Source organism: Felis catus, chromosome D1 (assembly GCF_018350175.1).
Source record: "Felis catus isolate Fca126 chromosome D1, F.catus_Fca126_mat1.0, whole genome shotgun sequence".
Taxonomy (NCBI): domain Eukaryota; kingdom Metazoa; phylum Chordata; class Mammalia; order Carnivora; family Felidae; genus Felis; species Felis catus.
The window spans coordinates 96076040-96091231 of NC_058377.1; the positions used below are offsets into that span (position 1 = coordinate 96076040).

The 15192-nt window shown below is 38.3% G+C and overlaps 1 protein-coding gene across 1 annotated transcript in view; it reads left to right on the forward strand.

Moving 5' to 3' along the window:
* HSD17B12 (hydroxysteroid 17-beta dehydrogenase 12) overlaps positions 1-15192 on the forward strand; it is a 167597-nt gene that overhangs the window by 56537 nt on the left and 95868 nt on the right. Inside the window, exons 2-3 of the mRNA XM_003993185.5 lie at positions 3156-3202; positions 6525-6600. Of these exons, the coding sequence (XP_003993234.2) occupies positions 3156-3202; positions 6525-6600 (123 nt within the window). The remainder of the gene's footprint in view (positions 1-3155; positions 3203-6524; positions 6601-15192) is intronic.

A 15192-nucleotide genomic window follows, 5' to 3' on the forward strand; every position in this document is an offset into this window, starting at 1 on the left:
GAATGATAGGATTGTCTTTGTTATTCACAATTGGCCCTGATACTTTATGCCAATGAGTTGACTCATGGTAGGACCTAGGTAGCTTCAAGATGGGGGCTGGTCATGGCAGAAAGACCAACCATTGATTAGAAGATTGGGGATTTGAGTCATTTGATGATATCAGCTCAACCTTGCAACCTTTGGGGAGGGAAGGGGGGGGTGGAAGTTGAGTTCAGTGACATGGTCCGTGATTCGGTCAACCATGCCTTTGTAATGAAACCCAATAAAAACTCTGGACACTGAAGTTTGATGTAGCTTCCTAACTGGTGAACACATTGATGTGCTGTGAGGGTAAAATGCCCTGATTCAGGCAAGGCATGGAAGCTCTACATTCAGGACCCTCCTAGACCTCATCCCATGTGGCTATGCATTTGGTTCATTCTGATTTGTATCCTTTATTTAAAAACTGTAATTACAAGTTGTGAAGTTGTCCTGAGTTCTGTGACTTGTTTAGTGAATTACTGAACCTGAGGGGTTGTGGGAACCCTTAATTTTATAGTCAGTTAGTTAGAGTATGGATGCCTGTTGGGATGTCTAAACTTGTGGCTGATGCCTAAAGTGTGGGCAGCTTTGCTAGGGCCCATGTCCTCTGGTTTATGTCAGAATTGAGGTGCATTATTATAATAATGTGCACACTGACTATTGACAGAACCTTGTGATATAACTTCATTAGAAGGAGGGGGAAAACAAAGGGGAATGGGAGTTCTCATCAACTGTAATAAGTAATATAAAAATTAATGGATCAGGAGATAACAGTGTGAGCACAGGATTTAGAACAAGGATGATAACATAAGGAAAACCAACTGAAACAATGAAAATGGTTATTTCTGGAGCTGGAGCAGAATGGGGTGCTATGATGCAGAAGGGTGGGGTGAGGTACTGCTGTTTTTCACTTTATACCTTTTGTAACTATTTTCTTTTTCAAACCAAGTTCATGTATTGCTTCAATCTACATACAATCATGTAAAAAAGAAGAGGCTTGACTGCAGGCTCAGTAGTTCATCAGGAAACACTCGGACATTGATTGAAATGTGTGTGCACGGGGGTGCATTGGGGGGTACACTTAGGAATAACCTCTGTACGGAAGCACCAGAAGCAGAATAGGACAGGCAGATGTGCAACTGTGACGCAAGTGTAGCAGAGGTCACAGCTGATCCCATGGGAATTTCTGAACCTTGTGTAGCCCTTCAGAGATGCCTAAGTGAAGTAAAGGAGTCAGACCTTTGTCCCCAAGTGTGGACCAGTCATTAGACATACTGCCCAGGGGAGGGGCTATAACCTTGGGCAAGGCAGCTCTCTTTGTCTGAGGACAGTTCTTGGTTGGTACTCAGCAGATAACACTCCTAGTGGGGGGTTGACTGAGAACCTTTGTGCTGGAAGGGGGGTATGTGGTTGGTGCTCTAACAGTATCTACTATAAACTCCAAAACCAGAGACTCTGGAAAAGGAAGACTTGGTATCCATTAGGCAAATTTTATAATCTCTAGTCCTTCCAATATTCTGGGCTTTCCAGGACTTTTAAAGTATGATAGGGCCAGCTGGGTGGCTCAGTTGGTTAAGGGTCCGACTTCGGCTCAGGTCATGATCTCATGGTTTGTGAGTTCGAGCCCTGCATCAGGCTCTCTGCTGTCAGCACAGAGCCCGCTTCAGATCCTCTGTCCCCCTCTCTCACTGCCCCTCCCCCCCAAATAAATAAACATTAAAAAAGAGTAAAGTATGATAGATATGCCGGTTTGATAAGTGTGGGGTTGGCAATTTAAAAGCACACATACACTTGTGCACGCACACACACATGCGCTCCACTGTCATCTGTATTCTTTTGAAATATGTATATTTCAGCTAAAAATCTATCCCTCCCCTGCTTGTGCAAGAGCATGTTCTCTCTCTCACTAAAAAATAAATAAACATTTAGGGGAGCCTGGGTGACCCAGTTGGTTAAGCGTCTAACTTTGGCTCAGGTTATGATCTCACAGTTAGTGAGTTTGAGCTCCATATCGGGCTCTGTGCTGACAGCACAGAGCCCGCTTTGAATCCTCTGTCTCCCTCTCTCTCTGCCCCTCCCCACCCCATTCTCTCCCTCTTTCTCAAAATAAATAAATATTAAAATAAATAGACAAACATACAAAAAAAAAAAAAAAGAAAACCAATTGAGGCACATCCCTAACACTTTGGAGTAGATGGCAATGCTCTGAATTTGTAGCAAACATCATTCCAGTATTTCAGAGGGAAGATACCATGATGAAGAGAAATATACTTTCCCATAGAAGAAATCAAATTTTTGGTTGCCCATAATTTTGAAAAATTGAGTTTATTAAGGTGTAACAGGGGTAGTAATATGTGCTTAAGTATACATTTTTGAAGTGAATTTTTACACACTCAGGTACCCAAATCAAAATACAGGATATATCCTCCACCCTAGAGGTCCCTTCATGCCCCTTTCTTGTCATCTACCCCCTTACCCAGATGTGACCAATATTCTGACTTTCGTCATCACAGATTAGTTTTACCTTTTTTTTTTAACCCTTAATAAATGGAATCACAGCAGTTTGTATACTTTTATGTCAGACTTTTTTCACTTAACATAATATGTGGGAGGTTTGTGCATGTTTCGTGTAAATCACTAGTTCTTTTTTATTGCTATTTAGTATCCCATTATATGAACATACCTCGGTTTACTTCCTTACTCTCTTGTAGATCAGTAGTTGGGTATGTTTACCTGTTATGCATAAATAAAGAGATCAAGGGCATTCTTTTGGCAGACACGATGCATTCATACCTCTTGGGAATTGCTAGGTCATAGGGTAGGCACATGTTTAGTTCTGGACATAATGCCAAATATTTTTTTTCTCAGAATGATTGTATCAGTTTCCAGTGCCACCAACAATATGTGAAAGTTCCAGTTGCTGCACAACCATGTCAATGCTTGGTATTGCAGTCTTTCAAATTTTAGCCATTGTGGTGGGTATTCAGTCTTAAATTTGAACCACTGGTGTGGCTGCATCTCTTTTGCATCAAAGTATTACACAGGTCTTCTTGTGTATAAGTAACTGATGGGTCCTCACGATGATTGGTTCTTCGTTGTACTTCTTCACCTAAACTGTTTTTTTCTTTTCTCAGTTGTCACAGGTAGTACTGATGGAATTGGGAAGTCATATGCAGAAGAGGTAGGTAATTTTCAAGACCTTTCTTTTTGGCTTAAAAATATAAGAACAAATATGGGATGGTCTCTTACAGTAGTTTTGATGTTTGAAGTTAAAAACAAATATAATGTTGCATAGTACAATACATATACTTTGTAATCAGAAACACCATGTTTGCTTAAGCAAAGACAGTTTAAAATAAATTTTTGTGCAAAAGTGAGTATAAAACTTTCTATCCCAGTATGTTGGAAAAAATGTAGTGTAATTTTATTTTATATTGCGTGATTATGGACAGTCCTTAGTTTTATTTGTTTATTTTTTTAAAAAAATGTTTATTCATTTATTTTGAGAGAAAAAGAGCATTGGGGAGGGCAAAGGGAGAGGGGGAGAGAGAGAATCCCAAGCAGGCTCTGCCTTGTGAGTGCAGAGCCAGATGCGGGGCTTGAACTCACAAACTGTGGCATCACGACCTGAGCTGAAATCAAGAGTCAGTCGCTTAACTGACTGAGCCACCCAGGTGCCCTGGACAGTCCTTAGTTTTAAAGTCAGTTGTTTTGAACTATTTTCCAATAGGTGGATTTACTATTATTAGAGTAGTTTTATTTCTAGGCTAGTCCATGGCATTATTTTTTGTTGTTGTTGTTTAAGTTTATTCATTTTGAGAGGCAGAGCATTAGCAGGGGAGTGTCAGAGACAGAGAGGGAGAGGGAGACACAGAATCCAAAGCAGGCTCCAGGCTCCGAGCTGTCAGCACAGAGCCCAACGTGGGGCTCAAACTCATGAACTGAGAGATCATGACCTGAGCCAAAGTCTGATGCTCAACCGACTGAGCCACCCAGGTGCCCCCATGGCATCATTTTTTAATAAGGACTGTAATTGACAGAAAGATACTGACAGATACAGGCAAAGAGTTCTCAAGTTCTCTTGAATGTCATGAAAGGATAGGGACCATGATAGTATGAGGACGACTATACAAAGCAGGAGCGTTGATAGTACTCTTTTAAGACAAGCTTCCCTGCCTTCTAGTTCCACTAAGGCACCCAAAGCTAATGATCTGTCCCAGTTGTGATGACGATCCTGGCAGATCCACCGGATTTCTCATTTGTCATTCCCAAAGAGGTGTTTTTTTTTTTTTTGCCATCTCCTTTTGTTGTCCCAGGTTTTTATTTTGAGTGTCAAAACTCCAGGAAGGTTGCAAGAAGAATACAACAAATACCCTGTACCTTTCACCTGCATTCACCAGTTATTAACATTTTGTCACATTTAACTTTCATTTACTATTATAGATATTTTTAAGTTAATATTGTTTGCCGGGACCATTTGTGAGTTGCAGACATCCTAACAACTCACCCTTAAAGATTTCAGCATGCATCTTCTAAGAACTAGGAACGTTCAACCTTATAACCACGGTGCAATGGTCACACACAGGAAGTTTAACTTGATATGCTATTATATAAAACCTATATATGCAAGTTTCCCAAATTGTTTCAGTAATGGTCTTTATAGCCCTTTTTATTTATTTATTCATTTGTTTATTTAAGTACTCTCTACACCCAGTGTGGGGCTTGAACTCATGACCCCGAGATCAAGAGTTAACATGCTCTTACAATTGAACCAGCCAGGTTTATAGCTCTTTTTGGTTTCAAGATTCAGCTAAGGATCATACATTGCATTTAGGTGTCATGTCTTTTGACTCGAAGAGTTTCCTAGCTTAAAAAAAAATTTTTTTTATAACAATGGCATTTTTGAAAAATACAGGCCAGTTGTTTTGCAGATTTCTCAGTTTGTCTGATGTTTCCTCATGATTAGCTCAGGTTAGACACTTTTTAGCAGGAATGCTACCCAGATGATATTTTATCTTTCTGAGTTCATTTTATCAGGAGGTACAAGAGCTCTCTTGTCCCATTATTATGTTAAGATAAATCATTTATTAAGATGCTGTCTACCACCATTCTCTGTTATGAAGGTACTTCTTCCCCTTTGTAATTAATATAGAATCTGTGGGATGATACTTTGAGACTGTATGAAAAAAATATCCGTTTCCCAACAGTCTTTTGTCCAGTGGATTTAACATCCATTGACAGTTTTTTCCTAAATTAGTTATTACCATGGTTGTGAAAAAATTGGTAATTTTTGTAATAATATCTTTCCTTCTACATTTACTAGATGCTTCTTTTCTATAATTAAGAGCTCTTATTTGTCTTTCCTCCTTTGTTAATTTTTTTTTAATTGTAAGCATGGACTCAGGTTCTTTAGTGGTTTTATAGCAGATTAATTTAGCAAATTATTATTAACCCTTGTTATTTTAATAAAAAATGTTTTTCCATATTTTCTCATTTGCAAAACTGCTCACTACTTAATAAAAACTGACTTTAGGATTCAAGACTGGAATATTAGTTTACTAAATTACTTTTAAATATCTGATTTATTGCTCATTTATATACGGTTTGGAATAGTTCACTAAAACGTTTCGTATGTATCAGTGTATTTTTCCTTTGCTTGTCTATTTAGAAACCACATTCCTATAAATCCTACTCATTCTATATAGCACTTACATAGTTCTGTGTATACACACAGAAGGTGTTTTCAGGAAATACTTTATTTTATCCAATCGACTACCTCAGTTTACCTTTGTTGTCCACAAAACATCATGCCTAAATAAAATTTTAAGAATTTCTTCTAGTTTTAGGAATTTATAACATTTTAACTGTAGTTTTCTTTGCCAGTCTTCCAATCTTTATGTATCCAGTCCAAAACAAAATCTTTTTTTTTTTTTTTAATTTTTTTTTTCAACGTTTATTTATTTTTTGGGACAGAGAGAGACAGAGCATGAACGGGGGAGGGGCAGAGAGAGAGGGAGACACAGAATCGGAAACAGGCTCCAGGCTCCGAGCCATCAGCCCAGATCCTGACGCGGGGCTCGAACTCACGGACCGTGAGATCGTGACCTGGCTGAAGTCGGACGCTTAACTGACTGCGCCACCCAGGCGCCCCAACAAAATCTTTTTTAAAGCTAGCTTTTAAATTATAGAAGTAATAGATATTTATGATTTTAAAAAACTAAAGCAGTGTAGGTAGGTGCAAAATGAAAAGTAAAAGTCTTACTCCTTCTGAGATCCTTTGACATTTATGTACTTGCTTAATCTAGAAAGATAGCCCTGTGGGGAATCCTTTTGTAGTGTCTTCATTTGGTTTGTCCATTCATTACAACTTAGGTTTATTGGTTTTTTAGTTAGGTATATCATATTATCAGGTTTTCTTAAAATGAGAATATATCTGATTTCTGTCTTTTAATGAAATGTACAGGTGATTCAACTCTTCAGTGTTTTTTTTTTTATTGTTTCAGTTAGCAAAACATGGAATGAAGATTGTCCTTATCAGCAGATCACAAGATAAACTGAACCAAGTTTCCAGTGAAATAAGTAAGTTTCTCCTTACACCCTCTCCTGCTTTCATGTTTACAAAAGGAATACAGTAATCTAAGTTGAATGTTTTCATGTAGGTATCTAGCACTGACATTTATTTATAGCTCAGAAAGCTTTTTTCTTATGTTGTTGAAGGGATGTTTCAAAATGGGGTCATCAGTTTTTTTCAAATTCATATGGGACTGTTAAAATTTCCTTAACGTGTTTTACTGACTCAATTAGTTGCTGTTAGGAATCAGAATCTCTCAGTATTTTATCATGTTCTACTTAAATACCTGAATTCCTTTTCTGTTGCTTTATTTCAGTATTCTTGTGCTTTTTTTTTTTCCTCTTTGACATTGTTATCTCTAATGTATATCATATATAATTGAAGAAAAATATAAAAGGCAGCCTATCTACATATGGGAAGGAATCTTTGGAGCTTTCTTCTTAGCCAGCTATGCTTAAGACCTGAATTACCATATAGCAAAGATTCTGAACTGATGTTTAATTAACCAAGCAGGTGGATTAAGCCGTACTGTCCGTTTCCTTGGGAGAACATACTGACTGATGTTCCCAGTATGCTGTTTGTAGCCCATAGGCTTCTCAGTGTGATGCGGGTGCACTTTTACCCCCACAAGTCAAATTACTTGCTTTAAGAGTCAGCTGAGTTTGTCCACAAACTATACAGAGCACATTTATTATTTAATGTTCTGCAAACTGATGCAATATTTGTATTAAAAAGGGGAGTTGTTTCTACGAAAACTAATTTGAATGCTGTGAAAAATACTGAGAAAAGAGAGTTCTTTCCAAAATTACCTGTCAAATTAGCAGTGAACAAGACAAATGCAAAATAATAGCGGAAAATGATAAAAAGTAAGAAATTTGCTCTCCGATTGTTTCATATGTGTTGAAATTTTTGCTGCACTTTAAAGGAACTGAAAACTGCAGTCATAAATGATGCATTACCGGCATGGGTTCTGCAGGAAAGACTGGAATACCAGTCAGCAGATCTCAGTTCAGATGTAAGGTAGGGGTCCTACACAGAGAATGAGTGAATGAATTATATTTATACACAGTTTAAATGAAATAAAATGGTTACATGTATATTTATCATTCTCTAGGATTCCTGCTTTAACTAACTTCTGTGAGTAGCCAACTAACAAACTGGTCCAGTTCTTTCAGATGAGAGAGGCATTCTGCTGTATTTTTTTTTTTTTTCAGCTTTATTGAGATAATTGACGTATAACATTGTGTGTAAGTATGTTAAATCTTTTTTTTTTTTTTTTAATCTTTTTGTTTGTTTGTTTGTCTGTTTGTTTTAAACCCTGCTGGGAGCACAGATCTTTACATCTTTGGCATCTAAGGGTTTTAACTTTGAAGGTTTGAACTATGTAAACACAACCCTGAAGGTCCAAGGCATACAGTATTTTGCGGTTTTGTTAAGGTGTGAATTCGAAGTAAGCCATGATACTAATGAGCCAGAGGCAGTTAATTTAGATAGTAGTCGAACTTAACGTATTGCCTAGATCTTAATACTGTTTCTCTCTTAGTTGCTTGTGATCATGTATATACTTAACTCTTGTAGTGATAAAAATGTGTTTGTGCATGTGTGTGGGTAAAATTGGCTGCTAATGAGAGCATCTACTGGATGCTGGAAGTAAAGGTTCATAGGTGGAAAATAGAACCTTCGATTAAAGGGCATGTTGAATTTTGAAATGCTGTGATCTGAATGAATCCATCATCTACTTGAAACAAGTAAAAGCTACCTCATGACAGTCTTTTAGAAAGTGCTCCAGCCTGTACAAGAATTGCTCAATGAGTCGGAAGTATACTTTAATGATATTTGGGAATTTATCAACTTGTGATATGAGGTGACATGTGACTGAGGTCAGAGATGTGGTTCTGGATAAAGACAGGATCCTGTTCAAACATTCTCATGAAGGGACAGATGGTGACACACTGAATTGACCTTTATTATGTTTTTCTAGGCATCATATAAGTTAATGAAAGCGGTGGTATCAGCAGACCAGGTCGTCCGTTCTAAGCTGAAGAAATTCAAAGAGGAGATTATAGGTGCCTGTGCTAGTTTTTAACTCACATGTAAATCTTCTCTTTGGGAGGATAGTGTTTTTGTGAACGTATCTATTCCATGAGAAAGGAGGACCAGAATTTAATGTGGACAAAGACCAACTATTTATGCCTCCAACACATCCTTATTGAGTGCCAGTGCACCAGGTACTGTACTAGGCAGTCAGCATAGAGTGGTGAACATGATAGAGACAGCCCTGCTTTCATGGAACTTATGTGCTAGAGGGGGAGACAGAGGGAAAAAAAATAGGTAAAAAAGCGAATAAACCAAAACAAACCAGACAGATAAATTAAATACTTGGAGTTTGTAATAGTGCCATAGAAGAAACCAAGGGGAGAAAATGGAGAGGTTCTTACCTTTGTAGCAACATGGTGAATTCTGTGACTGATGGGGTGTTAAAGGGCCAGACTAATAACCTTTTGCCCATATAATGGCACTTCAGTTATGAAGCTGGAGCCTTAGTGAACAGAGAATCCGCTGGGCCCTCTTACAGAGTATCATGGTGGATGGGTTGTATGTGCAAGTTGCACATGATAAATCCACTCCAGCATACCTGTTTTCTTAAGCCATTGGGTTTCTGCCTCGGCATTATGACGGGGCAGTTGCAGCTTCCCAGTCTTACTAAATGGAGGGCTGTCATGGGCCCAAGTTTCAATCAGCCAGCAAAATTAACTCTTAGAGCCCCTTCTAGTTGTACATGATAGCCATTAAATCTCTGGTAAGTGATTTGTTTTTTAAAAAATATCCCAATCTGGCATTATATTATGTTTTCCTTGATCTAACACTCTTAAGAATCATTCTTACACAGATTTCCTAGGTATCTACCAACACAAATTAGCCAACTTTTGCAATTATTTTTGTGTATAAGTTATTACTTTATGGACCAGACTTTATACTTACTCCCCAAAGAATGCTGTGAGTTTACCCTGTTATGAGTAACAGTAGAGATCTTGATCGTGAGGAGAAGAGGAATTCTTCTGCAAGGAAACTGCCCTTAGAGTTATCGTGACGTAAGCGCAGGTTCTTCAACCTAGGGGAAAGGTAATCTCTTCAGACACAGGAGAGCAGGCTTTTTCTATTTCCACTGGCAAGGGAGGCTCAGAATAGCTTGGGGGTTCAAGATCCTTGGCTTCAGCTGAGTTCACCCAGATAATCCCCATCCCAAGTCTTGCTCAGTGCTTTCACTTTCATGCATGAGACATGGTGAGTCTGTGGAGGTCAGCTTGCGTTGTAATTGTGCAACTGGCACAGTTAAATCTGATGTGAGCAAGGTGAGCTCTGTGGCTGTAAGACATCAAGGTTTTTATTCGGGCTGCCATTGAAGTTCTCTGGTTCTCTGTTCATAAATGGGAGCTGAACGTTTAAAGACCCAAGCTTGTTATTTTCTTTCAGTGAGTGCTTCAGTGCATTCAGAAACCATGCCATACCACAATCTTTGTACTCATTTCTGCCCAACTCAAATGTGACAGCCCCTTGGTCCCTTAAGGCATTTCTTCAGCGGATACTTTGTTATAATCCATAGCCAGCATTAATTTGATTAATGGTGATGTGGCATTCTGGATCAAATCAAACCAATACCAAAGTCCTTTGAAGTCTGTTTTTGGGGATCCCACTCCTGATACCATTTCTGCATTTGTCTGACTTCAATCAGGAAACCTAAGTCAAGCAAGTTAGTTTAACTAGGCTAACTTGTCTTGTCTAGTCCAACTCTTACATTCACTCCAGGAGGTTAAACTCATCCTCCTTCCCTATGTGATTGAAAGAAGAAAAGAGGAAAGGAGGAGATTGAAAAAGAAACCACGTACCAATTGAGGAAAATTAGGGACCTCTTCTGGGCTCCTATCACCTTCTGACTCTCCACTGTTGTTATGTAAACTTGGGGATTCTGTTTCTTTTTTAAAAAAAAAATTATTTTTTTTTTACATTTATTTATTTTTGATAGAGAGAGACAGAGCACAAGTGGGGGAGGGGCAGAGAGAGAAGGAGACACAGAATCTGAAGCAGGCTCCAGGATCCAAGCTGTCAGCACAGAGCACGATGTGGGGCCTGAACTCACAAACCACAAGGTTGTGACCTGAGCCGAAGTTGGATGCTCAACCGACTGAGCCACCCAGGCGCCCCTGGGATCCTGTTTCTTTAGAAGCAATTCCTTGTGAGTGTGGAGGACAGCCTACGTATCAGAGTTGTTCAGAAAAAATTTTCAAAGGGTTATATATAATGTAGTAGGGAACTAAATGTTTTGCCAACAATGGGTAAATGCTTTCTCAGGATCTACTGCTTAGATGAAATTACACTTCTTTGTAAGGATACCTGTCACCCGTTGAATTAATACAGGCTGAGAGTCAACACATATATAATAAGCTTATTTTGTTATCTTTGTTGGCCAGGATTATTAACATATTCAGTATTTTTGTCAAGTTTGATTTGTCCAAGAAAAAAAACTCCTAATTTTTGAGCTCTGAGGTAATTTTTATTTGCAGTAAAGCACAATGCAAAGAAGACTAGCTTTCAGAACAACCTAGTGGCTCACAGAATAAAGAGATGGTGATATTTACAGTTCCTATTCTTATGTGGCAGTTGGTAATTCTGATTGTGTACAGTTTAATCAGCTTCAGGTTTTAAAAACCACACATCTCTGTTTTTGATTAAAAAAAAAACAAGGTGTTTCTCTTTTTTTTTGTTAACTTATGTCAGGGTGCAAAGCTTTGGGATTGCCATGTAATTCCATGATCTCTTGAAATGTAAACCTTTTAGAAATGTAAATCTTACTGGTCTGTAGTCACAGAGGAATAGGGTAAGGTAAAAAAAAAATATATCAGTTTCACTTTTTCATATCTTACCTATGATCAAATCTGTATAGTTAAGTGTAGATTTCACCAAACGTTTGTTTCACAATTTCTTGATGTACTAGCAGTACTATTAATATGATGCTTTGTTATATTTAGCTTATTTCATTTTTGTAGGGACAAGGTACTAGTTAACCTTTTTAACTTTCATGTTTAATTAAACCAAAATCACATGATGTTAAGATCAGAGAGTTAATCTTAGCACGTAGCCCCTAGTCATATATATTTTTCTGTCACTTCTATAGTACCAGAAATATTTTTATTGCCCTTACAGTTCACAAAATCTAAGCTAAGGAACCGTTAGGAACCCAAAAGCAGCCTGTTTGCCTGCATTGGTTTTTGCCTGTGGTACTTATGATTGTGGAGGTACCCTACTACTCCAAGATCCCCAAATTCGTCAGCGTTTGCAGAAAGTGACATTCTTTACTACCCATAACACTGAGATTCCACAAGCCATCGAGCAGGTACCAGGATAGTTGCTTTGAAGCATTGTTTCTGCATATTGGAGTGTAATTATTGTTCTTACTAGTGAGCTTGTCATGCCTAATTAAATGAGATTTACCGTTAAATGAAACATTTCTGGCATGGTCATGGTTACAAATTTGTCTCATCTAATTATATCCTTGCAGGAAGAAGGATAGATTCTTTTTTTTTTTTTAAGTTTATTTATTTTGAGATCAGAAAGAGTTCGTGCACATGCTAGCGTTGAGGGAGGGAGGGGCAGACAGAGAAGGAGAGAGAATCCCAAGCAGGCTCCGTGCTGCCACTGCAGAGCCAGATGCGGGGCTTGAATTCAAGAACCTCGAGATCATGACCTGAGCTGAAACCAAGAGTCACACACGTAACTGACTGAGCTACCCAGGCGTCCCAGAAGGATAGATTCTTGCTGAGCCTGTGCAAATAATTACATTGCCGTATAAGGTGAAACAACTCCGTAAAGACACGAATACTCTCTGACCATTGTTCTGATTAGTTTTGCAGGCAGGGCCAATTAATATGTGTTCTATCTTCTAAACAATTTCCATCTTTAAATTTACCTAACAATTACATAGTTTATGTTGCAGTTGCTATGGCTGCATAACAACTACCTCACACTTATCAATGTGAAATAATAACCATTTTAAGGTGCTCAAAAATTCTGCTGATCAGTTTTACCAGGACTTGGGGGACATATTCTTTTGCTTCTCATGGCATTACTGAGTTCCCTAAGTGATACTCAGCTAGTGGAGAGGCTGGTCCAAAAGATTTAAGATGGCTTCTCTCACAAGGCTGGGGCCGTGATAGGGAATGACTGAAAAGCCAGATTCAGCTGGGACTGTTGACTGAAGTGCCTTTGCGCAGCCTCTCTAACATGGCCAGATCAGGGGAGTTGGACTCCCCACAGGGGAACTATCATCCCTCAGTGAATGTGCCAAGACAGTGAGGCAGAAGCTGATATCTTTTTGTGACCTACTCTCAGAATTCATACAGCATTACTTTTTTTGCCATATTCTATTGGTCAAAGCAGACATGAGCCTGCCCAGATTCAAGGTGAGAGGAATAGACCCCACCTCTTGAGGGAAGAGAGACAAGGTAATGTTGGAAAAGAACGTGTGGGAAGGGAGATATTTTTGGAAAATAAAATCTGGATCTGGAAAATACAATCTGCTACAGTTTATGAACTATAGTAAGGTTTTTCAGAGAATATTTTTCCTGATTTCTGAGGGATCAGTAGGAGCAGCATACCATTCCAAGAGTTGAATACCATCGACATATCATTCAAACCATTCATTTCATTCCCGTTTGCCCAAGGACAGCCAGTCACCAAAGAGGGACCAAAGAGGGGTAATTAAAAATGAAGAAAGAAAGCTATTTTCTCAAAACCACTATTTCATTCAGCTGCAAAATTAATTCTTGTTCTATTGGACCTTGGGCCAAAAGCATGCTTGTATCTGATTTTCAAATAAAAGAGTTCTGTAGGTACTGACTCGGTTTCCTGGTATAATCTGTTCCATAGTCTGAGCTTGGTGGCCGTGTCAGGTTACACTGGGAAGGAAGTCCGACACAGGAGTTGATTTTTTTTTTACGGCATCAGTGACAGTCAGGTGCACTCAAAAGGCCTCTGCTGAGGCTATTATTCTTTGGATGTTCCTTCCTAAAGACTGTATTTTCTGACCTCCAGCTTCTGGGCCTCTAGCTTTTGGCAAACTTGAAGGAAACGTAGGAACCACCTGTTAATAGGACTGATGGTCTCTGGTTCATTTATTACAGTAATTAACAGTAACGGAATAGAATACTATTCTGGTATAATATAGAGCTAATTGATGATTTAGTCCACGATTTTCCTTAAGGCAGGACCCTAATGATGGACACTAAAGGCATCGATAAATCTCCAGGGACATCTATAAAGTATGTTTTAAAATTGCCACCAATTAGCAAGAATATTTTATACTTAGAAACATAATCTTGGGACTCTTGAGTGGCTCAGTTGAATCTGATTTCAGCTCAGATCATGATCTCACGGCTAGTTTGAGCCCTGTGTTGGGCTCTGTGCTGAGAACTCAGAGGATGGAGCCTACTTCAGATTCTTTGTCTCCCCCGTCTCTCTCTCTCTCTCTCCCTCTCTCTATGCCCTTCCCCTACTCACTCCATCTCTCTGTCTCTCAAAAATAAATAAAAGCATTAAAAAATAAAAAAAATAAAAGAAACATAATCTTAGGTATCACTTTGTTCGTAGTTGTGTGGCCAGTCTGTATACACAGGATCATGAATATGATTCTGTCTATCCTGGCAAGTACACATGTTGAATAATACTCATTTTTAGTCACATCTGGGCTCTGCCCATGTTTTGGGCTTGATAAACAGGGCAGCTCTCATAAGACAGCTGAGCTAATTAAAGATAGGAAGAATTTACTTTTTTTCCCAATACCCTCTCTGCTCAGTAGTGCTACCTAGTGACTATCTGGGAAATACCAATGATAGTTTTGGTATATAAAATATACCTTATGTCTTAATCAGTTTTACTATGTTTCATTCTGTGGCCCAAATTTATGAAGGTAGTAGCATAAAGAGTTGCCAGCAGACTAGAGATTATAGCAGAATATAAGTATAGGTCATGGGTGTCCAAGATAAGAAATGATTAGAGTCTTGGTTTAGAGTGACAGGAATTAAAATAAAACATAGCCACAAGAAACAATAATTATTAGGAAATTCAGCTTTTTTAGAAATGAGAAACTTTTGTTTAAAAAAAAAACGATTCAAGGGCATGACAAAAGTCAACACAAAAGCTTAAAAAGTTAACAGGCTGTTAGAAAGTGAGAGTGTTTGAGGGAGATAAGGAACATATGTTGGCCAGGCTGCCTACTGGAGGTACAGAATAATTTTTTTTTTCTTACAGCTTTCTCATTAAGAGAAGACTATATTATCAAAGATCAAGTTTCTTCTCAACAACTGGTTTCAAACTATTTAATTCATAAGCTTTCTTTGTTGATTTTAATACATTTTATACACTTACACATACAAAGTTAACACTTTCACCTGAAGCTTAAAATGTATTAACTTTATGTCTGTTAGTACATTATAAGAAAATTCACCTACCACTTTGACTTTGCCATCCCAATTGGAGTCTTCTTTAAGAATTTTAGTCTTTAAACTCTTAAAAACTGAGAATAAACTGAGGGTTGGTGGGGAGTG